Below are 27,062 nucleotides of genomic sequence, written 5' to 3' on the forward strand. Positions count from 1 at the left end.
CGTCAACATTTGCCATCAATTTGATGATAGGGAGCACTAACTTTGAACCCGAGCTAAGTGAAATGTTATCCTCCCCACCAAAAAATAACTGCATTCTTCTCATTAGGAAATTAACTTTCAAGAACCAGAAAAATATGAGCTGACCTTAGTGGTCATTCTTTATCTATGTTGACAGAATAGATGTTTTGAATATTTCCATGTTTTAAAACTATGAGATTTCACATGTTAGGGAAATCTGAAAACCTTAAAAATCACAGCTCCAAAGGAGAATGAAGAACACCAAAGATGCAAGGTAATTATGAGGCCAAGAGAAGAAAAGGGCCACATAAACCAGAGACTACATCAGCCTGAAACCAGAAGAACTAGATGGTGCCCGGCTACAACCACAGGGAACACAACCGAGAACCCCTGAGGGAGCAGGAGAGCAGTGGGATGCAGACCCCAAATTCTCATAAAAAGACCAGACTTAATGGCCTGACTGAGACTGGAAGGACCCTGGTGGTCATGGCCCCCAGACCTTCTGTTGGCCCAGGACAGGAACCATTCCCAAAGCCAACTCTTCAGAGAGGGATTGGACTGGACAATGGGATAGAGAGGGATGCTGGTGAGGAGTGAGCTTCTTGGATCAGGTGGGCACTTGAGACTATGTTGGCATCTCCTGTCTGGAGGGGAGATGAGAGGGTGGAGGGGGTTAGAAGCTGGCGAAATGGACATGAAAAGAGAGAGTAGAGAGAGAGAGCGGGCTGTCTCATTAGGAGAGTAATTGGGAGTATGTAGGAGCAAGGTGTATATAAGTTTTTGTGTGAGAGACTGACTTGATTTGTAAACTTTCACTTAAAGCGCAATAAAAAAAAATCACAGCTCCATCTCTCTCTCTCTCAGTAAATATTTATTGAACTCTTACTTTATGTTAAACACTACGCCATGCATTAGGGATGAAAAACCAAACCCACTGCCATCAAGAGTCAACAGCGACCCTACAGGACAGAGCAGAGCTGCCCCACAGGGTTTCCAAGAAGCAGCTGGTGGATTCGAACTGCCCATCTTTTGGTTAGCAGCCGAGCGTTAAACCACTATGCCACCAGGGCTCCACATTAGGGATAGAGCAATGAAAAAAAAAAAAAACAGTTGCAGCCCTTAAGGAGCTTGCATATTTATGGTTTAGGAAATTTCTGAGATGAGGCATTGTTAAAACTTCATGTTGCAATTCACACTCCCAAATTCTTACCTTTAAGCTGTTTTGCCGTTTGACCCTGCCTTTTGATGTATGAGAACAAATCCACTTCCTGAGGCTACTCACGATATAGCAGATAGTCTTTGGGGAAGGAACGATGTTGAAAGGCGGGGGTAAGGTACATTTGTCATCAAAGTAGCTAAGCCACAACTTTGCTCGAGCAAACTTCCATTCTTTGTCTTCATGATTCTGTAAGAGGCACATGAAAAAGCAATATAGACTATAAATACATACATACGGGTATACAAGTAGGTATGTGTACATATATTTGGCGTATGTACAGAGAGAGAGAAACAGACCATTTTAAACTGTCCAAAAATTAGATCCCAAATTGGCAATCAGTATAATTACTTGCATTTAAAGAAATTTCCATTGAAGTTTTGAATGACACTATTTCTTAATTCTTATAAACTGTGGTTACCTGATATATTGCATACATTTGGTATGATCTGAAAACAACAAGTTGTTAGAGTGAACACATACTGCTATCAACTGAAAGCTTTTGTGAAGCATCGCCACCAGCAGCTTCGTAAGCACGATCACAACCACCACGTTGTAGGTGCCAACGATAACAGCTCCAACGAAGGACTGCAGCTCTTCTCCATAGCTGAACCTTGTGACAAAGATGGCCACATGCGCTAGGGAGAAAATATACCAGAACAAGGCAAAGCAAGTGCCAATGAACCTGTAAAGACAATTACATGTACATGAAGGACATCTGTTAGCAGAAATTCATCATGTATATCAAATTTTTTTTTTAAAACTTTGATAATCCAAGATAAGAATAATAATAAAAAAAAAGAATAACACCTTATAAAATAAAAAAAATAAATGAGGTTAATTCCTACAATATAGATATGCTTTACTTTAAACAAAGAGACTGAAAAGGTAGTCCTAACTATTTAACCCCTTGCTTGCTGCCTTTCTGTCTATTCTTAACGTAGTAGCCCTGGATGATCCTATTAAGACCTAATTAGATTTTCTCACTCCTCTGCTCGAAAACTTCAAATGACTGTCAATCCCAATAGCCCTAAGTTCCTATAAGGACTGACAAGGTCCTGCATGACCCCATGACCTCTCTGACTTCATGTCCTACAACTCTTCCTCTTATTCCCTCTGCTCCAGACACACCGGCCTCCTGGCTTTTCCTCAAACATGCCAGCCAGGCTCTCATCTCAGGGCATTTGCCTCAGCTATTCCTTCACTCTGTCCATGCTCTTCCTCCAGGTATCTTCATAGCTTGCTCCTTTACCTGCTTTGGGTCTTTACTTGAATGTCATCTCTTCTGGGGCCTTCCCTAGCCCCTATCTAAAACTGCATCTTCTTATACACACACACATATACTCCCTGTTGTTGTTGGATGCCATCAAGTCACCTCCAACTCACGGCAAGCCCATGTACAAAAGAGTGAAATGCTGTCTGCACCAACACCATCCTCATGATCACCGGCATGCTTGACCCCCATGGTCGCCTTCCAGCTTAGGGGCCTCCTCTTCCATCACTACCTTAGACAATATTCCGTTGTGATCCATAGGGTTTTCACTGGCTAATTTTCAGAAGTAGATCACTAGGCCCTTCTTCCTAGTCTGTCTTGGTCTGGAAGCTCTGCTGAAACCTGACCACCATGGGTGACCTGCTGGTATTATATTCCCCAGTTCAAACTTTGTCTCCTTCCAAAAAAACAAAAAACAAACCCAGTGCCGTCAAGTTGATTCCGACTCATAGCGACCCTACAGGACAGGGTAGAACTGCCCCACAGAGTTTCCAAGGAGCGCCTCGTGGATTCAAACTGCTAGCCCTTTGGTTAGCAGCCATGGCACTTAACCACTACGCCACCAGGGTTTCCTTAGCCCTTATCATTGTGTAATGTGCAATATATTCTGTTTATCTTATTTACTGCTTGTCCACCCTCACTAAAATGTAAGCTCCATGAGGATGGTTTTGTTCACGGATGTCTTATTCATTCAGCACTTAGAACAGTTTCTAGCATATACCAAACCCACTGCCATCGAGTTGATTCTGACTCAGTGATCCTGTAGGACACAGTAGAACGGCCCCATAGGATTTCCAAGGAGTGGCTGGTGGATTCGAACTGCTGACCTTTCGGTTAGCAGCCAAACACTTAACCACTTGCACCACTAGGGATCCATCTAGCATATATGTTAAATAAATATTTACTGAGTGAAAATGAATGATTATTTATGCTATAAACAATTCACAATGAAACCTAACAATGACTATGAGCTGCCCCTGACATATAATATTTGCAGAGCAAAGATGCTGGACATCTTACAATATACTGGACTTACAAAGAGCTGCCCTGTCCAAAATGCTAAGAGCGCACAAAATGCCATGAGTTTCCCCATTAAGACAAACTGCAGGATGGAAGACAATGAATGACACAAAAACCCATGGCCATTGAGTCAATTCCGACTTATAGTAACCCTATAGGACTGCTGCCCCATAGAGCTTCCAAGGAGCGGCTGGTGGATTCGAACTGCTGACCTTTTGGTTAGCAGCCGGGCTCTTAACCACTGCGTCACCACCAAGGCTCCATAATGACACAGACCTAGTATTCATTTAAGGTCCTGCATATAATGATGACTATTAAATAATTAATGGAAAAAAGTATTTATTAACGCTTGCAAATATTAAGGAGGAATTTCTTAAACAAAATCCAAAGGTCCATTTTTGTGGATACTGATTCATACATAACATGGGAGAAAGACAGAACTGTATTTACTAAAAATTTAAGAGGACACTCACGAGTGAAAGGTATCATTGCTTTGCTGTTCACAGAAGATGCCGACGCAGTCCTTCTGCTCCTTTGGAGTATAGCCTTTATCATACAGCTGGGTCAGGCCAATTGTGAAAGAAAACAAGACAAGAAGGAACATCCCAAGAAATTTTCCAAAATCATGCAACATCTGTCCCATTGAAATCTGCAGAATATATTACATAGGTGTTCATTAAAATCAAGAAAAGGAAAATATTAAATGATCAGGCGGAAAAAAAAAAAAAAAAGGAAGACAAACACATGGCCCATAGGCTACCCCTTTTATTCTGACTGAGATAGTTTAGACTTCTAAAATATCAAAAATCCAGCTGCCATCATCATTCCAACATGCTCGCAGGTCATTCTGCAGCTCCGCCAGTTTGGGAACCCCTGGACTCCATGACCTCTAACATTCTATGTTTCTTAAAAGAAAAATACCCATCTCCAAGGGTACCCTGCACCCTAACACGCAAAGCACGTGAAATCGTTTTTCACTCATTAGAAACAGCAACGATATGTCATGTATGTTACACAAGCCACCAACTTCAATCTGACGGTTACCCAGTACAACTCAATAATTCACTAGGAATGAAGTGTGCGCTCATGTGTCAGGCACTACACTAACTTCCCAAGTTCTGTATTATTTTTCAGGTCTGCCACAGTCAACCCCATCGACTGTAAAGGGAATGGAAGAATGGATCTAAATATTTACTTAAAGCCCACCATGTGCCACGTACTCTGCGATGCATCTTATACACACCGATCCACTTAATTCTCACAACACCTGATGTAGAAACCGAGGCTCAGAGATTCAGCAACATGGTAAGTATTGGAGCAAGACTTTGAACCAAGCTGTCAGAATCCAAGGGGGGTGGTCACCTATTTGTAATATTAGTAATTCTACTAATTAGACAAAATAGAAAGCAAGACATTTAGATAAGCACTTTCAATGATCATAAATGTTGGGGCCTAAGATCACATGAATAGACCCTCAAGGACCCCTCCCCTTTGGTCTGATTTGCTCATCCACACCAGCCCAGAACTTATCCTTGCCTGAAATTCCTGCCTCAGGGATCCTGCTGAGAACACCCTAATCAACAAACGTGGAGCTTTTAGTGGAAATGTCTAAAACCCTACAATATGGCAGATACTCTGTTGATTTTCCAGGGAAGAAATAATGCTTAGATGAGGAGATATTCCTCTTATTCTGAATGAAGTTGGGAGGAAATGAGACTATTGGGTGAAAAAAAAAAATGAGGAAATTCCTGAATAACCCCATCCCCTCCTCCAAAAAATAAATGGCCTGTTTTTTACTTAGTTTCTGTAGCCATGAGGCCTGAAAGGTCAAGGCAGCCTAGAGAGGAAGAGGGGCTGATTTGTTACTTTTCGAGGACTGATCATGGCAGCACTGAACAAGGGTTGATATTTCGTAACAGGAAGAGGAAAAAGGAATGAAGATGGGGAAACACGCCCATCTGACCTTACGACTGCAGTTTAGTCGCCCAGTCTTAGTCAATAAAGGATAATAGTGGATTTCTCTTTGGATAGATCTTAGATTTGAGAGTTCCTTGGACAGACGGAGTGAAGCTCATGAGTGCCTGCTTTCTCTGAAAGCCTCGCCCTTCTCTCTTCTATCCTCCTTGACCTGTTCCACTCTCTACTTCACTGCCAAAATCAGCTAGGTCCTTCTCATTACCAGTAACTGCCTCTAAAGTAATTATATAGTGAAGAACGAAGGACATTTGTCATAGGGTTTTCATCTAGAGCCACATGCAGTATTCAAAGACTTCCACTTCCAACTGGAGTTGCGTTTATTTGCAAAGAAACTTCTAGCTTACTATACAATGAAACTTTTCTCCATTTCAAAACAATACTACAGTAGATGCTAAGACCACTCTAGATGCTTCGTCTTATAATATATGGTGATAATAGCCATTAGCATTTATTGACCATTTGGTGTGAGCCAAGTACTGTTTAAGCAAATGAGTTCTTTTTTCTTTATTAGAAAAAAAAAATGGAAAGAAAAAAAAGAGACAAAGGAACCAAAGCAACCATAATGATGAAGTTTTGATAGTATATCCAGGAATCAAAGGAAATCCTTGTGCCAGCTAAAAAAAAAAAAAAAAAACTAGACCTAGCCAAAAGAATACTCTAATTTATTATATTTATCTCCCTAAATAAGATGAGCTAACGTAGCAAGGTTCTTCTCTCTTCTGCTCAGGTCTCAAGAGGAAAAAAGTCAATGAGAGATAAAACATGTCCAGCCTTTTTTGCATAAGTTTTTTAAACACTTTTTCCCCTTTATAACTGGTGGACAAGAGTGATAATGAAGACCATAAAACCTCTGAACCATGGGCCCAGCCTGATCTTCTGGTTGGGCTAACCTCTGTGCTAAGGGCGATAGTGGGTATTACAGTCACCCAGCAGGGTAGTGTCTTGATTCCAAATCCTCCTCCACCAGGTGGGAAGGAATCAAGGACCCCCGCAGAAGGATCTTGGAGCAGAAGGAACCACTAATGCCACATCTTCTGTTCTATTCCACAAGTGCTGAGAGAGGACACATGTGGGACTTGAGAAGGTCCTTGCCTGGGATCTGGGTGGGGAAAAAGGGTAGAGTGCTATATGGGCAGTATCTTGTCCTTTCTGTCCAATCACCCAACTATCAGTATTAAAGATTATTTAATTTGAAACGTGTGGATAAAACTGGAAGAATTTAAAGTCTGTAAATTACTGAAGTCTCTCACAGAAGTCATTTTACAATAAAAATTAATGACGGAATCATATTACTCTGTACTATAGCAACGCTGGAAACTCTGGTGGCGTAGTGGTTAAGTGCTACAGCTGCTAACCAAAAGGTCAGCGGTTTGAATCTACCAGGCACTTCTTGGAAACTCTCTGGGGCAGTTCTACTCTGTCTTATAGGGTACACTATAGGGCCGCTACGTGTCAGAATCGACTTGATGGCAATGGGTTGTTTTTTTCTGTTTACAGACAACACTGAGACGCAATTTAGCATAGTGGTTAAGACCACTGGCTTGGTAGCCAAACCATCTGGGTTGGAATCCCAGTTCCGCTACTTACAGCTGTGTGAGCTCATGCAAGTTACTTAATGCCTCTATGTCTCGGTTTCTTCCTGTGTAAAATGGAAATAATAGAGTCTGTCTCTCAGAATGGCTGAGGATTAAAGGAGGTAATAAATGTAAATAAAGCTCTTAGAACAATATTTGGCACACGGCAAGGGCTCATATCACCGTTATTCGTAGATTCTACCTTCATATTTATTTTCTTTAAAATATATAACATTACTGATTCATGACCAGCCATGGTCATATAGACCTGCTGGTTGTAGATGAGCTGGCCTTCAAAAATGTGGGCTTGACTTCACGGAGCAGTTTAGCATCTAGAATCAGACCCAGGTCCAAACCTTGACTCTACCACTTACTAGTTCTGTAAGTTTTTTTAAGCATTGGATTCCCATTTGTAAAATGGAAATAATGGAATAACAAGTGTGGTGCGGAAGATGAAATAGGATAATGCATAGAAAACACTTAGCACAGTGCCTGGCCCGCAGGAAATAATAAATGTTAGTTGCTATTATTATTCTGAATAAGCAGCAACAGCAACTGCTAGAAGATAGCCCTATTTCTCCATTAGCTTTTTTCTTTTCTCACCAAGCACACCACTCAGCACTTGTCCCTACCCAGCCTCATTCTAGCCAGCTTTTCAATTCCATTCGACAAACGTTCATTAAGTAACCGCTATGGCAAAGTAGTGAGTGAAGTGCCATAGGAGAATGAAAAAACGAAAATCTATTCCCTACCCTCAAGGAATGTTTACTTTAGTAGAAACAACATAATGCTACAATTTAAGACAAACTACAGGAAGTGCTCATTAGAAATTCAAAGTATTATTAAGTTCATAGGATTGAGATCTTCATTTGTATGGGAGTCCTCGAATGGGGAGGAGCGTAGGAACAGACTTTCTAGTGGAGTGGACATTAAAGCTCGTATGTGTTCCCTCTCCCTGGAATGCCCTATACCCATCTCCTTTCTACTCAGCCTTCAAGACTTAATTCTAGGGTCACCTCCTACGGAGAGTCTTCTCTGATACCTCAGACTGAATGAGACCCCATCCTCTGAGGTCTTCATACCCCTTACCACTCCAAATGTAGTCCTTGTATTTTTTGTCACCCTCAGTAGACTATGGGCTCTTGAGGAGAGATGGCAACTGATTCATTTTAGTATTCCTAGACGCTGGTCCCTACCAGGAATTCAGTAAATGTTTATGGAATGAATTAAGGACAACTTCAATAAGCAGAGGCTATGTCAGGAATATTCCAAACAGGGTAACATCATAAACGATGGCATGGATGTGGGAAAGCACAGGATGTGTGAGATTAGTGACTGGTCTTGGCCCAGGTGGAGAAGAGGGTATTTAAGGTAGGGACAAGATGAGTATAGTGAGAGATGGCTAGAAAGTAAGTGGGTCCAGACTGTAGTAGACCACCTTCCCAAGGTGTTTCTGAACTTAATCTAAATATAACTTAAGTCACAAACTTCATGAATACAACCATAAAAGTGTCAAGTGATAGGATAACGGATTAAATCACTGCTGAAGAGAACATCATTTCATACATTCCACTCTAAAATAATCCTATGACCTTGACTTGTCTGGGACAGTCCCAGTTTATACCGATTGTCCCAACTTAATAATTAATAGCATCCTTTTCATTCTCACAAGTGTCTTCCTTTGGATAATCTGCATGTTCTAACCAAGGCAAATATCTGTACCCCTACTACAGGTCATATTAACTAAGTAAAATAAAAACCTCTCAGCTTCTAAATCTGCAAAGATTTGGAAAGAAAAAAAAAGCTAGTAAATGGAGATAAATCTAGCAAACAATGGCAGCAATCACATAAAGACATTATCGGACATAGCTGGTTATATACTTGATAAAGCAGTTAACTATTTTATTGTAGTCATTTTTTTCTTTTAGTTTTGTATTTAGATCATTCTACTTTAATTCAGTTCCTTTCTTGTGAAGAACAAAATGGAAAAAAGAATATTACAAATTTTCTACATAAAACTAGAATACTCTGGACTTACTTTGTAATAAAAATCTGTCATGTTCCGAAGACTCCACTGGAAATCAACAACTCAATGTCTTAATTCTAAAGTTTCTTTAAGTAAAAGACTGAAAATATCACTCTACAGATGCCTACCCAGCATCTACTTCTCCCTCTTTCTGATTCTGATTTCTTGAGGGACAATGTGCTCAATGAAAAGTACTCATTGCCTCAGGTTTCCTTACAGCTACGAATAGCCCTGTGACCAAATTCTGGCCAATGGGATGGAAGTGGAAGTATCTGGTAGCGCTCTGGGAAACGATTGTTTGCCTGATAAAAGGGAAAGATAACTGGCCCATGCTTTCTGTCTTTTGCCCTCTGTCCTTTCCCCTTCTTCCTGCTGGGATACAGATGTGATGTAGGGAGTTGGAGCAGACAGCTTGCAACCATGAGATCTGTCATACTCTAAAGATGGCGGACGGCGAAGACAGAAGGAATCTGGATCCTAGATGGCTTTCCTGAATAGGTGTATCAGTCCTGGGGTGTCTACTTCCAACTTCTTGTTACGCAAGAAAATAAATCCCTAAACTGTTTAGGTAAACCTTTTTTTCTTTTCGTTTCTATTTCATGCAGCCAAGTGTAATCCTTGATAACAAAAGATATAGAAATCTAGTGATGTCATCAGTGTGTGGTTAAAAAAAAAAACCCAACATGCATGTAAAAAATATTATTGACTCTTGATTAAAATATACACAGAAGATATTAGCAACAAAAATAAATCAAACTAACAGACAGTTGAAACCAGCGTTTCACATAGTATGTTTTGGAGAAAAACAGGAACCTGAGCATAACTCATGAAAAGTGGGCATGAGTTTAGGTAATGATGGTTTGAATAAGGTTAAACAGGTTTCTTTATTTCCTTCTCAGAGGCTTCAATGTGATAATGTGCACTGTGAATTCCCAAAAGAGGTATATAGTATGCAGTGCGTTCCAAACTTATCTAAGTCAGAGCATCTCCCAGGACATGGTAAAAAAAAAAAAAAAAAAAGTAAAGAGGGTCATATATCAGAAAACACACTGCAGAATGATAGCACAAGCCTAACAGGTTTTTCCTACAGATTTTATTTTCACATCCCTGTTTGGAAAAGGTAATTATGCCTTTTATTTAAAACATCTCCTTTAAGAGTATAAAAGAGAATCTAAATTGTTAGTAAACTTTGACTTAAAACTTATCAAAGAAAAATGAACATTGCTCAGATTTTCAGACTTACAAATAACTTTGAGTAATAACAATACTATGTAGATCTAGTCATCTAAAAGAGGTGATCTCACCTTCTAATAACTATCAACTACTAAACTCTCTGGGGTAAATTCAACCAATTGTGAGTCATTCCTTTGGTGTGAAGAGACTTAGAATTTAAACTCTCCCACTTAATAACCATGCTACTTCGTACACATCACATGCCATCTCCAAAGCTCAATTTCTTTAACTATAAAGTGAAATGTTGTACCACACGATCTGAGTTTTTTAGCTCTAAATATGCTATGTTCCACATTATGACACCTGGCATTTATTAAGCAAAGTAAAGAGTATTTTTTAAAAATATAGCTTATATATCTTCAGAATCATCATGAGGTATGATAATTTCTGTCTGCGCAGGACCACTTTCTTACTTATCATCTAAAACACTTACAATCTTAAACCTGAGATTCATTTTGGTAAAAAGCAGATTTTTATGTTCTTCTATTGTCTGAAGTGTAACTGTATAAACACACCTATGTCCACGGAGTGGGGGGAGGAGGCCAAAGGACCACCGCTCATTTGCGTTTGAGTTGACTCCAACTCGTGGTGACCCCATGTGTGTCAGAGTAGAACTGTGATCCATAGGGTTTTCAATGGCTGAGTTTTCAGAAGTGGATTGCCAGGCCTTTCTTCTGAGGTACCTCTGGGTGGCCTTGAACCTCCAACCTTTTAGTTAGCAGTGTGAACTGTCTGCACCAGCCAGGGACTCCCTTAAATAACCGAAAGCAAAGGATTATCATTTAGCCAGCAACAAGGCAGATGGACATGCTGTGTCGTTTCCAATTGTTAATGATTTTCAAAAGCACCGTTTAGCTTTAACATCACGAGAGAACAACGTTCCAGTGGACAAGCAGAAAAATGCAATAATAACATCGAACAAGTGTTCTTTAAGAAATCTAATTATTTACCTGTAATGGACCCAAGATAGAGCTGGTCGTATACATAAAAAAGAGCCGAAGATAACTCAGAACGTTCGCAAATGCAAAAAGCCCTTCGGCCACCAGTGTGGGATGGAACGCATCCCAGTCCTTCCGATCAGCAAAGTCGTGAAACTAAGACCAGAAAGAAAAATGACAAATGTAAATAGCTCCTTCAATTTAGCAACACAAAAATATATTCTGGTTGCTGAAGGAAAAGTATTTTAATTATGTCTTCCTTCTGGGGATTTCCATTTATGTTTTATACAGTTCTCCTTTTTAATGGAAATAACAATGTTTTAACTAAATAAAGGATTTCTACATATGGGGGGCAATACCAGTAACTCTATATCAAGAGATTTTCAGAAAAATTCTTCCGTCTTAAAAAAAAAAGATACAGTTTTTTAATATTGTCATTAAACTTTTTAGGAATGAAATGTTGGTTTATTTTTCTTAAATTCCACCATACAAACTTTTAGTATATGCACTGGCAATTAATTAGCTACCATAAAGTGACCTAGTCCTTTGACTCAGGATTCTAGAAGGAACCATAGAGGTTCTTTTCCCTTTTAAACTCCAAAAGAAAAAGGGTGCGTTACTATACCTAGATATAGAGTAGTCATAAGTCCCAGTCGCCTGGTACGGTCCTGGATTGTATACTAGCTGTCCTAACATTTATTAATAGTGCCTCCTTGCAGTCTCAAAAGTGACCTGGTTTGGACGATATATGATATGGGCACCCCACTTCTAGAACTAAAGAAATCAGTCTGAAAAAGCAACATCCCTCAACCTTTCTATCAAACAATTTATCTATGAATGATCAATTTCATATTTTCTTAGAAATTTCACATCCTGGACACTGAACATAACTAAACAAATATGTTCTGTACTACTGCTCGAAGTAATAGAGTTTTGGACACAGTATAATGATGTAAGGTAACCAATTTGCTTTTTCTATTATCTATGAATTGGTAAAAAACAAAACAAAAAATCAGATTATGTCTTTTAGTTCTTTGGATGTCATATCACAAAAGAACTTTAAACTCAAGATTTAAGCAAAAATGTAAAATCTATTGCCTTTTCTAGGCTTGAGGGAGCTTAAATCTTGGAAGTAAATATATATATATGGCTAAATTTTTATAAAATTCTAAATAAAAAATAAAAATAGGCATCCGAAAAATAATTACATTTATATCACTTTATAAGCTGTGTAAGATAATAATCATGATTTGGAATGTGTAAAATACTGTATAATGAATTCCATTTCAGATAAACTTTTTTCTGTAAGATATAACAGATACCTAACGCTACTTGTTTTAAGTTTCTTTGTGTTCTTATTTTAAGTATGCACACGTTAATGAGGTAAGTGAACCTGACTCAGACCTAAGGAATCGGCATTTGCTAGAAAGAACATGCCTAGGCAGACCTGGATTTAAATCCAGTCTTGGTTTCTTACTGTGTGGTCTTGGACAAGTTACTTAATATCTCTGAGCTTCATTTTCCTTACTTGCAAAATAGGGATAAGGATGTCTGTCTCATAGGGTCCCTGTGAGGATAAAATGAAATAAAGTATATCAAGTATCAGCCACGGTGCCTGGCATATAAAAGGTAACCAACATTTAAAGGTAATGAACATCCTTTAAGCTACCGGCAAGGAAGGAAAACAATGTCTACTGCACCCTTGCACATGGATAGGTTTAAGATGAAAATACACCAGACACAGATGTAGGCCAGTGTACTTCTGAGTTACACAGCTGAAAGTCTCAGGTACTTTCTAGATAAACGTTATTTGTGGCTCCAATTGACATAGTTAATAGTCACCTTGCTATGAGCAACCACTTTGAGGGCAAACGTTGCCAAATAAAGGGAATTCATGACAAAACTGAGTTGATTACGAGATTCTTCTAAAAAGTCTTCCAACCCTTCATACCAGAGTCTTTTAATGTCTGACCAAATCATCCCTAAAAAAAGGAAGAAAAAAAATCAGATAATACTCTCTTAATTCAGTAATAAACTAAAGTACACTTTAAGACTCAAAGTACTAAGTAAATAACACTTAAGCTAGCTAGAGCCTCGTTCAAAATAAAAAACAAGAACTTTTTAGTAAAAACTCCCCATAATTTGAAAGGAAAAAAAAAAAACCCTTAAGTTTCATATGACAATGTCTTTCCCAGACAGCAATTTTAAGTGATGTGAACAAAAATAAGAATACAAACAAATTGATGCCACACCCAAACACACACACACACACACACACACACACACACACACACACGGGCTCAGACTGTGATCTTTTTCTCTTCTCTACTCACACTGACTGCTTTAGTCATCTCTTCCAGTCTCATGGCTTTAAATACCATCTACATGGCAAAGACTCTCAAACTGACAGCTGTAAACTTAACCTAACAATCGCTGATTGGGGAATTGTATCTGGTCCAGGAAGGCTATAAGTGGGCTGAAAGACTCTGAAGGTATACATAGCCAGAATCATAAAAACGTTTGAGAAACACAGGCCTCAGCTTCTCTGTGTGATGTCTCTCTTAACTCAAAATGAGTTTGTAATTAGAGTTATACTCTTGGGCTTTGATAAGATAAAGCTCCTGCTAAACTTGAGGCATCCCTGGCTAGGTACTCCATAACCACGCACATGGTCTCATCCCCTACAAGTGAGTGTGCCTAGTATTGGGCTGGGATGCAGCTCCCGGACTTTTATTAGGGCTCCCAATAAAAATATATTTGAAGCTGCCATGCTGTTTCCTGTCTTGTATCCTTTCACAAAGCTAAGTAAGCCTGGTGCCAGGTTTCAGCCTATTGTGTCCTATGAGTGTGACTGTCAATGAAATCCCAAGAACCCACTGCTGCTGACTGTGCGTAGACGGCACTGTGCCTTTCCTTACACTCCATTTCAAGAGTCAAAACCAAAATCTCACAGCCCCACATTATCCTTCCTCTCTGACCTTATCTCCTACTAATCTCTTCTTACATGACTCCAGTCACACTGGTCTACTTGCCTCTTCAGTTCTTTGAACACACAGGACTCTGCCTTGGGGCCTTTACATTGGTTCTTCCCTCTGGCTGGAAGCTTCTTATCCAGGTATCTACTTGACTAACACTCTCACTTCAAGTCTTTGCTCACCATCTACCCTGACCACTCTATTCAAAATTGTAAGCCCCAGGTCTCCCATTCCCAATCTCCCTAACTCTGCATTTCTTTTTCTTTTCTTACTTTGTAACACTGGATATAATTTAGTTATTATGCCTATTATCTTTCCCCCACTCTGGATAAGTTCTTTAAGGGCAATATTCTTTTTTTTTTTTTAACTGATATCCCAAATGTCCTGAATAGTGCCTGATACACAATAGGTGCTCAACAAAACTTAAATGAATAAATGTACACAAAAACCAAACCCAATCCAACCAACAGAAAAACTCCCCCCTTTTTGGGATCAGAAGTTCCTCCATAATTACATGTTCTTATGTGTACCAAAAAGCAGTAATACAACCCATAATAGTTTTATGGTACATTCCTTCATTAAGACATTTTTAAGGAGAAGATAAAATAATAAAAAAAAAAAAGAGTGATGCAACATAACACATGGGCAGAAATCAAGCCGAGTAAATCACTCTCTGCCTTACCAGGAAGCAGAATAATTCCCCTGGCAAAGACAAGAAGTATTCTTGAAAATCTCTGTTCATAACATCTTAATTATATAGTATTCACATTTTACATAGAAAAACATTTTAAAATACTTTCAGAGTGACACAGAAAACACTTAAAAGCTTCCACTTGGATAAGCTTCTATTAAAAATGAATAGATAAAACCTGTATAAAAATGTTCAACAGAAGAGTCTATCGGGTAACATTTTATTAACTCAAACACTGTTTTCTTTTATTTGGAGAATGGGTGGTAATGGAAGCTTCCTGGATATTTATCCTAATCAGTCTTTACCCAGGACAATGGGCTAAGGAGAAGAAATATATTAAGTAAATTCTTCTTTCTTCAGGAAATCAACGTTATTTTCTAATCCCATATTTTGATATAAAATGATATGTAGTTCCATATCTATAAGACATCTTCTAACTAAGACATTTATATTTAAGCTTTAGACCCATTCCTCTTCATAGTAAAACACTAAACCAAGATAGTTGTTTATAGAAATAATTATATTTATATTTCTTCAAAATGAAATATTATACTTAACTCTTAACAAAAAGTTACCACATGAATTGGAGAAAATTTTGACCAAAAGGGGCAGAAACATCAAAAAATATTGAGGCTCACACTGGGTAATTTCCTACCTTGTGTGCAACAGCCCCCACCGAAATAATACTAACACACATGACATATTTCATATTTTTTGGATTTGAACTGAAAAGAACAAAATAATTTTAAATTATTCTAAGTAATGCAATCACTACACAGTCAAGGTGCCATATTTCAGTGGTTTCTTTTGTTTTTTTAAAGTCATAAATTACATTAGTAAACAGCAATCCCAGCCATGTTGGGATTTCTCAAGGTCCTCTCTTCTGCTCATTTCGTACTTCCTAAGTGTCTCATGCATAATTTCATATACCACCTATATGCAGAATATTCACAAATTCCTATCTCCAACTTAGACTTCCTCTTGAGCTCTGGACTACAACCTCCAACTGTCTGATTGACATCTCTCTTGGATATCTCAAAGCCGTTTCAAACTCAACATATGCAAAACCACACTCGGGATCTACCTTCCCTCTACAAATACTCAACCTAGCACTTTTCCAATATCCCTGTGTTGCTTAATAACCTCCCTCCTTCTCACCTCCTATATACTATGTATTTCCATGTCCTATTGGCTTTACCTTATAAATATCGCTCAAATCCATCCCTTTCTCTCTTTTCTATCTCAATCACTCTAAGTCTGAGGTACCATACATTCTCATGTGGATCACCGCAACATCTCTTTATTGGTCTCCCTCCATCTATTCTCATCACAGCCCTATTCTCCCCGCCCATTTTCCATGCTGTGACTAGAATAATATTCTCAAGAGGCAAATTGGATCATGTCACTCTCTTACTTAAAAAACTTCAATGGTTTTCCATTGTTCTCAGTATAAATGTTAAAACATTTAACAAGGCCGTGGATGGTCTGGTGCAATATATACTTCTACAGCTGCATCTTAAATCATGCTCCCGCGTCCTCCTTGCTCCAGTAACATCGGCCTTTATTCAGTCCCTTCTTAGTACCACGCTCCCTCTTGCCACAGGGCCTGTGCATGTGCTCTCACCTTGGCCTAGAGTACTTTTCTTTCCTAATTCTCGTAGTTAATTCCTATTCATCCTTTAGGTCTTAGCTCACTCATCACTTCCTCCAGATAGCGTTTCCAACCTCCCTGACTAGATGAAACACACTTAGAATACGCTTGCTCTCCTAGCAGCACCATGTTCCTTTACTTAGTAGCACTTAACTCATTTGTGATTTTTCATTTATCTGTGTGATTCTCAAGTTAATGGGTTTCTACCTTAGTTAGACCATAAATGCTATTGAGTGCCGGGGCCATAGATGTTTCTGCTCACTACTCAATCTTCAGTGCCCGTGCTTAGGCAAAGCAGGCGCTCAGCATTATTAAAAAATATTTTTGTAGTAGCTGTTCTACTGTCTTGCAACAGCAAAAGGTTAAAAAAAAAAAAAAAGGATACTATTAATATTTTGTGCATTCATCAATGCATTTTTTTCCCTTCTTTTCTACCATGTCTTTTATAACTTAATCTTACTTTTTTCTGGAGGGATAAGGAGAAGAAATAGGAAAGGAAATCCATAGAGTTGTTCACCATGAGTCAAAAGTCTCTGTACTCACTGCTTGAAATAATAATTGACCCAAGTGTGCCTTTATTCCTACCTACTCATTTAGAGCAGGTTCAGATCTACGTATTTACAGAAGCCCAGAGTGATCTAATTACACACAGGCTTAGAAGATGTCCTTGGCAAGGTTAGTCAGATCCAGTTGTTTCAAAGCAGAAACTGTGCTGAGAAAACTGAAACACCCCCAGAAATTTACCTGGCTTAGCTGACACGCATTATTCCAGTGAAGCAGCGTACGTGTTAGAAAATTAATCAGTGTGTGTGTGTATAACGTTACTGGGAGCAGTGGCACTATGTTTAAAATGGACTGGGCATAGTTTCACTGTTACTATGAAAATCAGTGACTAGAAGAGTGTATGTGCTACCCAAAGAGTGATAGGCTCCTTGAGTTCAGTGAGTTTTTACTCTCTGCTAAGAATGAAAATCTTTAATATGATTCTTACATAGGCTCAGGTAAACAGAATCTTATTTACAAAACAGAAAATATTCTTTCTTATTACTATTTAAACAGTAGGTTATAGGTAAATGATATAAAATTTATTTTTCTTAAGACTAAGGTATATATAATAATCTTTCACAAATAGTTTAAATGAATATAGGGAAAAAGATATAGTATTTAGAGATTCCTCTCTGCCATATATATATGTATATACATATTTACCTACTCAAACAACAATGTAAACAAATTTCACATTGGAAAGATCCAGAACAATGCAATATGAAACCAAATATAATAAAGTCTAAATTATTTCTTAAATTAAAACATTAATATTTAGATATCAAAAAAACAAACAAAACAAATCCATTGCAGTCGAGTCAATTCTGACCATAGCGACCCTAGATGACACAGGAAAACTGCCCCTAGGGTTTCCAAGGAACGGCTGGTGGATTTAAACTGCTGACTTTTTGGTGAGCAGCCGTATCACTTAATCACTGCGCCACCAGGGCTCCAATCTTTAGATAAGATAGAAGAAATGCAGGACACAAGACATATTAACAAGAAGGGATTATTTAATTTTCTTTAACCTAGAGTTCACATGTATATCATTTTTCTTTATCTAATTTTAAACATTAATGCATTATGGATTGGTTACTGCTAAAAGTAAAACTCTGGTTGAAGTCAAGTTACCAGAAATAAATCGATTTTCAAATAAAAATAAAAACTGCAAAATCTGAAAATTATTTTTCTCTCTGAAGGAGGACTAAAAGTGAACACTGTACAGTAACTCTTTCCAAATGATTTAATAATTGAAATAATCTAGAACATGCTAATCAAAAGATAAATACAATTTTACCACTAAAATCAGTGACTTATAGCATAGAAAAGATAAAATTTCAATATTCTTTCACTCTACAGCAAAGGGACAGGGGAGAAATCCTAAGGTTTTAAAAAAAGATTGAAGGTTTGCAGTGAAAGAAAGATGTCATTAAAAGACCAAGAACAGATCATGTGATTCTCCTTCCTTCCCTTTATGGGGAGTAAAAACTAGAAAAGGTCATTTGAGATATTTATTACGCAGTATAACACTTATAAAAAACAATTCTTAGAAAATGAAATGTCTTCTATTTTTACAAATCTGTCACTCCTAAGGAGATCTGGATATCATTACATAGGACTGATTACGGAATGAGTCACCAGGGACCCCTTTAAATCTAAATTTAAACATTTCTATCATAAAGTAGGATGCAACTACAAAAGTTCACAGGTCCTTAAAATGAACGCTCATCATATAACGAAACAGAAGGACTAACTCCAAAAATGCAGCACGGTACACAACACATTAAGTTACAAATACCCAGAAAAAGGTTTACGCTCTTTTACCAAAATAGCACTCATTAGTAAAACTGATTTTTCTGTTTTAATGATTATGAACAACTTCAGGGTCTAAGGATAAAGAAAGCCAGGCAGGACCGGGCAGCGTTTCTTTGTGCTGTATGTAGGGTCGCTATGAGTCGGAAACGACTTGATGGCACCTAGCAACAACAAGTAAGAGACCTGCTTCCTTATCAAATTCAGGAACACTTGTCTTTACAAAACTGTTAGTTAGGTCTTCAATCATCACGGAAGAGTTCAAATTCTCGCTGTGTGAACACTGTAAAATTACAAATTGAACACAGATGCTTGTAAGGCCACCAAACAAAGGAGAATTAGTAGGCTAAATAAAGGCAGAGCCTTCAACTTAATTTGCTACTTACCAAAAATCCACAGTATAAGAAGATAGTCTATTCTTTCAAGGGCTGGCCCCATTGTGTTTTTCTTATCCTCATTGTAGACAAGAGAGTACAGGTTTAGTAACAGCAGGAACGTGAAATATGATGCTCCGTGAATAATAAACTTCGTAAAAGGTGTGTGAATGATTCTACCAAATTGAGATTTGGGAGCTATCAAATAACAAAGTGACAAAACAGGCCAAAAGACGCCAACTGTCAAAACAGTCACTATCTTCTTACAGGTGGGCTTACGTCGGTAACCTGACATTTGTCCAAACCAAACGGTGTTCAGAAACTGTTGGCAGTTAGACTGGGCGACAAACTGAAAAGGACACACATGCACACAAATGTAAATAAGACCCTTAAGGATTAACTGATACAGCCATCATTTAATTGATATTCAAAGTTTTAATAATAGTTTAAAAATCAATTCTATACATTCAACCTAGTTCTTTATTTATCCTTACAAATGTGTTTGGGTTTTTTTTTTTTTTTTACAAATAATAAAAGAGTATAGAGGTTAAAAGGATAGGCTCTGGAACCAAAAAAAAAACCCCGAAAACTTAAATTCAGACTCTGTGCTTATTAAATGGCCTTGAACACGTTTTTAGACCTCTCTGAGCCTCAATTCCGCATCTTTAAAATGGGGACCATAATATCTGCCCATAATGTTGTTGTGAGGATTGAATGTACTGCTCTTAGAATAGTGCCTGGCTACAGCATGTACTATATAGGTATAAACTATTGTTACAAGCCTACTTAGCCATTTTACCACATTTAATTTATAAAGGCTTTTATACTAATATTTATGGAATTTCAAAATTAACAAGCACAATCCAGAGAAAGACACCACTCATTACTAAGGTCATTTAAGATATTATATTATACAGCATAAAGAAAAAAAAAAAACCAACTTAAAAAAAAATTGCTGACTAATGCTTAGATGTCTTCGGTCTAGAGAAACTACTGATTTTAGTTAAAAGAAACCAAGGTGTCTAGATAGGAAAACAATCCAAGTCTAAATATTACATGTATTCATGCTCCAACAAAATAGTGGGGATTTCTTAAATGTATTAAAGGTACTCCTAAACCTGTTTAAAACTGAATTTTGCAGGAGATGAAAAGGAAAGCTATGCCCAAATAAGAGGAAAATTCTAGATCAAGTACAGGAATTCGTTTACCAAAGTATACAAAACTCTTTAGTTTATAAATTTCACAGCAAAATGTTCCCACCACAGGGCTAATTGTTGTGAAGTATAACTTAAGGGCCCTGATAACTCTGAATACAGTAATATTACTTAGATCTGAAATCACCAAATTAAAGGACAAGTTGAAGGTCATAACATTATTCAGCTAATCCAAGGTAACTGTGGACAACCTTCTGTTTTAACAAAGACTTATCCTGAGGGAGAATGTAATTTGTGGAATGTGACGCTGTAGGTAAAAAAGCACTGTCTGGACAGAATTTATTTTGTTGTTTATTGTGCTTATCAAGGAATTTCCTAGTATACTATATTTATTTTTGACAATTCAGTCTTATTTCATTCTTTATTCTTCGCTCAGATTCCAGTGTTCTTAGGGAATCTTAGTCTGTGCCTCAAGGTGAAAACCTGGGAAGGAAGTGTATTTCCTTCCACCAAGCACCCAGTTTAGAAGAATCCCAAATTTAGTTTCTCCCTTCCTCAAGTATGAAAGCAATCTCAGGGCTGACTGCTGTCCCTGCCATCTGTCTATATAATGATGATTTAGTAGTATTGGAAGAATACAATTTTGACTGGGAATGTTCTAAGACCGTGGTGGTTTTAAAATACAGCCACAAAACTTTTTGATATTCCTCCCATCAAAAGTTGGGATCAACGTTCCCTCTGCCTGAATTTGACAGGCTTGTGATTGCTTTAACCAACAGATACTGGCAGGATGACACATGACTTCTAAAGCCAGGTCTTAAAAGGCCAAGCAGCTTCCACCTTGTTCCCTAGAACACTGTTCTTGGAGCCATAAACTGCCATGTAAAAAGTCCTACTACCCTGAAGTCACCATGCTGTGGCTGTGAGGAAGCCCAAGCTACGTAGAGAAGCCACACACAGGCACTACAGTCAACAATCTCAGGTACCAGACATGTGAGCGAAGAGGCCTCCACTTGATTACAGCCCCTGATCACGTGTTATCTCAGGCCGAAACCTCAGACATGGTGACACAAGGGCAAATCATCCCACACGAAGAATCCATAAGCATTATAAAGTAATTGTTACTTTATGCCACTAAATTTCATCATAGTTTGTTATTCAGCAATGGATAACCTGAACAAAGTCTACCAACTTTGTAAGAAAATACTATCATCTTCCCCTTTGATCAAATTTAGGAATCTAGTTTAAAAATTAATTTACATTTTCATTCATCCTTAAAATTTTTGGGTGGAGAGCTATCAGGGTCCATTTCTTCTCACTGATGGCAGTACCTTCAACTGAACCATTCCTAGAAGATTACATTATATTGTATTTTTAAAAACACTTTAAAAGACATTATCATTCTCGTTTTTTCAGAATTTTACTTCATAAGTCTTCTTTTCAACTAACAAGTATTATTATTATATCCTGCTTCCTTTTCTTTCATTTTCTTTAGAATGGAACATTTTGTTTATCCTCTGGGGGTCCGTCAATGATATAGATAGCATTAGGGAATGGTCTATTAAATTTTTCTTCCCTAATCAACATTTTTTTAATCAACATAATCCTGGTTATTTCCATTTTTCTTTTGGGTTCTTTTCCTGAGCAGTAATTTGACTTTGTACCTTGTATCCCTTTATTCTATCATTTTTCTAGTATTTTATGTCCATTCTGGTTGTAGAACAGAAGTAAACGCATTCAGCTAAGATTAAGTCAAAATGTATTATTAGAGGAAGACTACATCAGGCTTCCTATAGCCTCTGTTTCTACTTATAGTATTTCTTTTTTAATCCACACAGGTATGTTGATTCATAATCTTACATCCACATGGATTCAAACTCTTATGCTTAATTTTTTTTCTGTAAATACTCTATCTCAAGCAAGAACCCTCGAGTTGTAGGAAAAGTATAGGATTTGAAGCTAGAGATCTGAATAAGCAATACCCTGTCCAGGTACTCTTAAAACTAAAGACCTTAAAATTCCTGCATCAATTTCCTAAATCACAAAGCTATTATGAGGCTCAAATTTTCAACCAAGACCAAAGGTCCTGAACCTTGCCTTCTACCACTACCTATCTAAGGTCTATTTTTATATTAATATAAATTCGATAAGCAAGCTTTATTTCAACATAAATGTTAATAACAGAAATAACGGGTCTTAGAAGCAATACTTCAAAAGTACCATTTATCAATACCCGTACTATTAACTGGATATCATCCTCTACCTATAAATACTCATGGTTAGTAAATTATTGCAAAAATTAAATTTGAAGCGTACACTTTCCCTGTTTAAGTTCCTCAATCATGTATATGCATGTGTATGGAGAGCAGAAATGGGAATTTCCCTAAACAGGAAGGGATGATGCCAGAAGGGCCAGAATCAAACTCGTTATATAATGCGCCTCTGCGCCTTTGGGTTTCACAATGAATTAACAAATAAGAGTCAGTACATATAACATTGGACACTTTATTTTTAAATAGAAAGGGACTATTACCATAGAAAGGGTTATTTATGACCAGATCAAGAAAATGAACGCATGACAGCAAAACACAGGATGGAACTTCATGACAAAGGCAGTTACTACACAAGCTCTTACCTCTGTAGCTACTACTTGGCAAAAACATTAAATCAACGTCCATATTACATAATATTAACTGCTAAATAGTAACTGTCATTTATCGACTACTTGCTTAACACTTTAAATATATATTCTTAATTAATTCTTAAAAATGAAAGCCCAGACTCAATAGCTTTCTCAAGAACACAGAGTTTGTATGAAGCTGAACTAGGATCTCAACCCAGATGTCACTCCAAAGCCTCTGCTCTGAGCCACTAGACTACTGTGGAGGAAATAATTTAAATATATTACAGAAAACCTCATACCTCCTTTTGGTTATATTTTATAGCAAGTTTAAGACGACTTAAATTCATTCTTTCTTCTAGTAATCCCCGTTTGTCAAGAGGCTCATCATTAGATGTATGGTTTAGGATCACCTCCAATTCGCGGGAATTCCGGGCTTGTGCAAGCAAATCTTTAGCAAACGTTTTACATTGCTGAGCTAGCTCCTCATAATCATTGCTGTAAAATGCAACAGTCTGTTATTAGACATGTCACTACTGTCTTCTAATTACGCTGTATTCAGTGAAACTTTTTACTCAGTAACATTTTAATTCTGTCAGTGCTACACAAAATCTGAAATCATTTTGGGCTTACACAGTCCGGAACCTACTGGTACACAACTTCTCCAGAGCTTTGGGGGAAACTGTAACACAATTATGTTCTCCGTGTTCACACTAAGATAAGTACCGTGTTCCATTATACACACTGATATTCCTATAAATTCTGGTATTTGTCAGTCAGTTCTCTTAGCTCATTTGCTCTTATCTTCTGCAACTTTTGTCTAAAACTTTCTATTACTCATCTAAATAATAATAATAGTAAAAAAAACCAAACCCGCTGCCGTCGAGTCGATTCCGACTCATAGCGACCCTGTAGGACAGAGTAGAACTGCCCCACAGAGTTTCCAAGGAGCACCTGGCGGATTTGAGCTGCCGACCCTCTGGTTAGCAGCCGTAGCACTTAACCACTATACCACCAGGGTTTCCATCTAAACAATAGAAATATTAATGCTACCCAATAAAGACTACTATAAAATTTTTAACTAGGGATTTTTTTCAGTAATAGTCTACAACATGTTTATGATGCTTCTGATATTAAAATAGCATTCTGATACATTTTAAAGTATTTATTTGAATGAAATTCAAATAAAATTAGAAAGAAACTGAAACAAGCCTAGTAAGAACTCTCCTTTAGAAACCCTATTGCCCCAATCTTAGGATTCAACGGCTTGTTAAAGGCAGGCCTAAATTAATTAGTGAGAAACTAAGAAGTTATAGTTCATAATCCTTTTCGAAAATACCAATTACATTAACTTACATCTGAGTAATAACTTAAGAATAAAGTTAGATATAAATAATTATCAGTCATAGACTTTGGGGTCAAACTGCAGAAAATAATTTTTTATTCAGTTTTTGTTGCTGTTTCAAAGTAAAGGAGGGGAAAACAGGAAGACTGTTCATTGGTTAAGACGTCTGTGCATTGGGGATTTCCCTGGACTGGCAGGATAAAATTACAATTCAAACAATAAAAACTTCTTTTCCTTTGAGGCTAACATTTTTCTCATTCATTGTTCGTCATTTACCACCTAACCAACACTACCTGAGAATAAGCAGATTTCTTCAACAAATGAAGTATTACTTCTTAGTCCAGGAATCTATATGCAGATGGGCCCATCCATCAGAAATGTATATTATTACAAGCATATCTCATCTCTAAATAGACTTCTGATAAAATTTACTGTTTACATATACTGATACATAAACTAGATTCAGAGATAAAATGAACATTTTATTAATCTGATTTGCTTAATCTCTAATAGATGACTGGAAGATAAGTAACTATATAGTTTTGATAGAAATACAGTAGGCTAGAAGTCCTATGTTCTCGTTCTAACTGCTACTGCTTCCAGTTTTAACTCTGTTCTTAGTTAGATACCGATATTAATCAGATATCTAAACTTTATGGATCTGTTTCCCTGTTTATAAAAACATGGGATTCTATAAAGAACAAGGAGTCCTAGGATCCCTTCCAACTCTAAATTTATTATTGAATGATCACAATATAATAGCAATAGTTGCCTCCAAACCTATTTGGAAGGAACTGAATGAATTTTATAAGAGAACTCCTAACTCAAAGTATGAGATGATAATAGGAAGCTCTTTATATTTAAGAAAGAAAATTTATTCACAGCCTTATGTGCTAAAAAAGTTAAAGGTGGCAACAAGTTACACTTTTAACCATTTTTAATGTGTTGATCAAAGTAAAGTACATTCTTCATTTCATGAAGTTTAAATAAATTTTAATTTATCCAAATTAAACCACAGTGGCCACAAATTTAAAAAGCTATAAACAGGTATTTTAAATCAAGAATACACATGTACTGCTGTTAAGGCTGAAGAAAATTGCTAACTTCCAATTGTCCTTCCAGTAGGTGAAGTATGAACTCATCCAATCTTATCCAGTCACTGGAGGAGTACCATGCAAAGCATGGGGCTCCAACAGGACCTGGACATAAAAGGAAAAGTTGGGGTTGTTGTGCACCGCTGAGTTGATTCCGACTCATAGAAACTCTGAATGACAGTGTAGAACTGCCCCATAGAGTTTCCAAGGAGTGGCTGGTGGATTTGAACTGCCAATACTTTGGTTAGCAGCCTGAGCTCTTAACCACTGCACCAGCAGGGGTCCAAACAAAGTCAAGGTGGGAATGGTACAACCCCCCTAGAAACGTCGCAGTAGGGGCTGGCACAAATCTTGATTTAACTCCTTTTTTTTTTCAGAGGATACTCTCTTATAAGGGAAAGTCTCAAAGCTTTCACTAAAGCCCACTGAATGAAATGTTCTAAGAATTTTTTAAAAAATGTTTAAATCAGGCTGTTTTTCCTTACTCCTCCCCCCTGCCCCCACACACACTTAACCCTTTCAGGGAAAATAGTAACTAAAGATTCTTTGGATATTGAAAGCACCAGAATCATGCTTAATTTTCATTTCTCAAGAAAAACTATTAATCATTCTTAATCAGCAGTATTTTATTTTTATGTTTACATGTATGTTCCTCCCACCAGAAACATCTCACTAAACATCTGGGTGTGTGGAACAACCCTGACATACAGAAAGCATTTAATACGCTTTTTTTTGAAAGAGCTGAAGAATCAGGCCCCGAGATGATTATAGGATCTGGAGAAGAGGGGAGGTGGTACAAAGGGGACCAGTGGCAAATAAGTTTCCTCTTATTTAGGTTACCACTTTTATCTACTGTCGTTCACATTGCCCTAGAATGCCCTTGGCCAAGGCGAAAAAAGGAGGGATTAAGGGTGATAGAAACATGACCTAAGTAGCATTAGAGTCTGTCTGTTCCTTTGAGGGAGAAGGAAAAAAATCAAGTGATGGCAGCAAGGAGAAAAGAGTTGTGGTCATCTTGGATCAAATGTAAGTAATTTATAAGTTGGCCTATGAAGAAACTCAGGCTGAAAAGGTTCTCAAACAAGTGACATTATATAATTTATAATTTCCATTCATTCCCACCTGAATTCCACCTCCACGAGGCTTAGTTCTTTTAAATCTGCACTAAGTTCAAATGCTCTCAGAATTGGATCCTCCTCTGTTAACATTATTAGAGCCGGACTGGCCAAGCATCGATAAATATCAAGACGAAACCTGGATAAAATATGATTCCATAATGTGAAAGAAATACATTATACACGTAAGATCAGTAGTTTTAATCTACAATTTTCATAAATTTATACTTAAGTATTACAGAATCAAAAGAATATTAAAACAACTATCATATACTTATTTAAAAAAACCAAACCCGTTGCCGTCGAGTTGATTTAGACTCATAGCATTATTATGAGATTATATATGTTTAAAACAAAAAAGACTTAAAAGTCAATTATTTTGAGATTTAAATATCAAAAAACTTTGTATC

At 37.4% G+C, this 27,062-nt stretch overlaps 1 protein-coding gene across 11 annotated transcripts in view; it reads right to left on the minus strand.

Annotated features, from left to right (window-relative positions):
• Positions 1 to 27,062, minus strand: part of TRPC1 (transient receptor potential cation channel subfamily C member 1) — a 228,262-nt gene that overhangs the window by 162,657 nt on the left and 38,543 nt on the right. For all 11 annotated transcript variants that reach the window (XR_007515045.1, XR_007515044.1, XR_007515043.1 and 8 more), the window contains 8 exons: positions 26,660 to 26,791; positions 23,401 to 23,596; positions 19,337 to 19,673; positions 13,118 to 13,257; positions 11,288 to 11,431; positions 4,001 to 4,176; positions 1,718 to 1,919; positions 1,229 to 1,423 (listed from right to left, as the gene is read on the minus strand). Coding sequence is in view for 8 of the 11 variants with exons in the window: in XM_049867130.1 (XP_049723087.1) it covers positions 1,229 to 1,423; positions 1,718 to 1,919; positions 4,001 to 4,176; positions 11,288 to 11,431; positions 13,118 to 13,257; positions 19,337 to 19,673; positions 23,401 to 23,596; positions 26,660 to 26,791 (1,522 nt within the window). In the remaining 3 variants the exon portion in view is untranslated. The remainder of the gene's footprint in view (positions 1 to 1,228; positions 1,424 to 1,717; positions 1,920 to 4,000; positions 4,177 to 11,287; positions 11,432 to 13,117; positions 13,258 to 19,336; positions 19,674 to 23,400; positions 23,597 to 26,659; positions 26,792 to 27,062) is intronic.

This window comes from Elephas maximus, chromosome 23 (genome assembly GCF_024166365.1).
Source record: "Elephas maximus indicus isolate mEleMax1 chromosome 23, mEleMax1 primary haplotype, whole genome shotgun sequence".
In the NCBI taxonomy this organism is placed as follows: Eukaryota; Metazoa; Chordata; class Mammalia; order Proboscidea; family Elephantidae; genus Elephas; species Elephas maximus.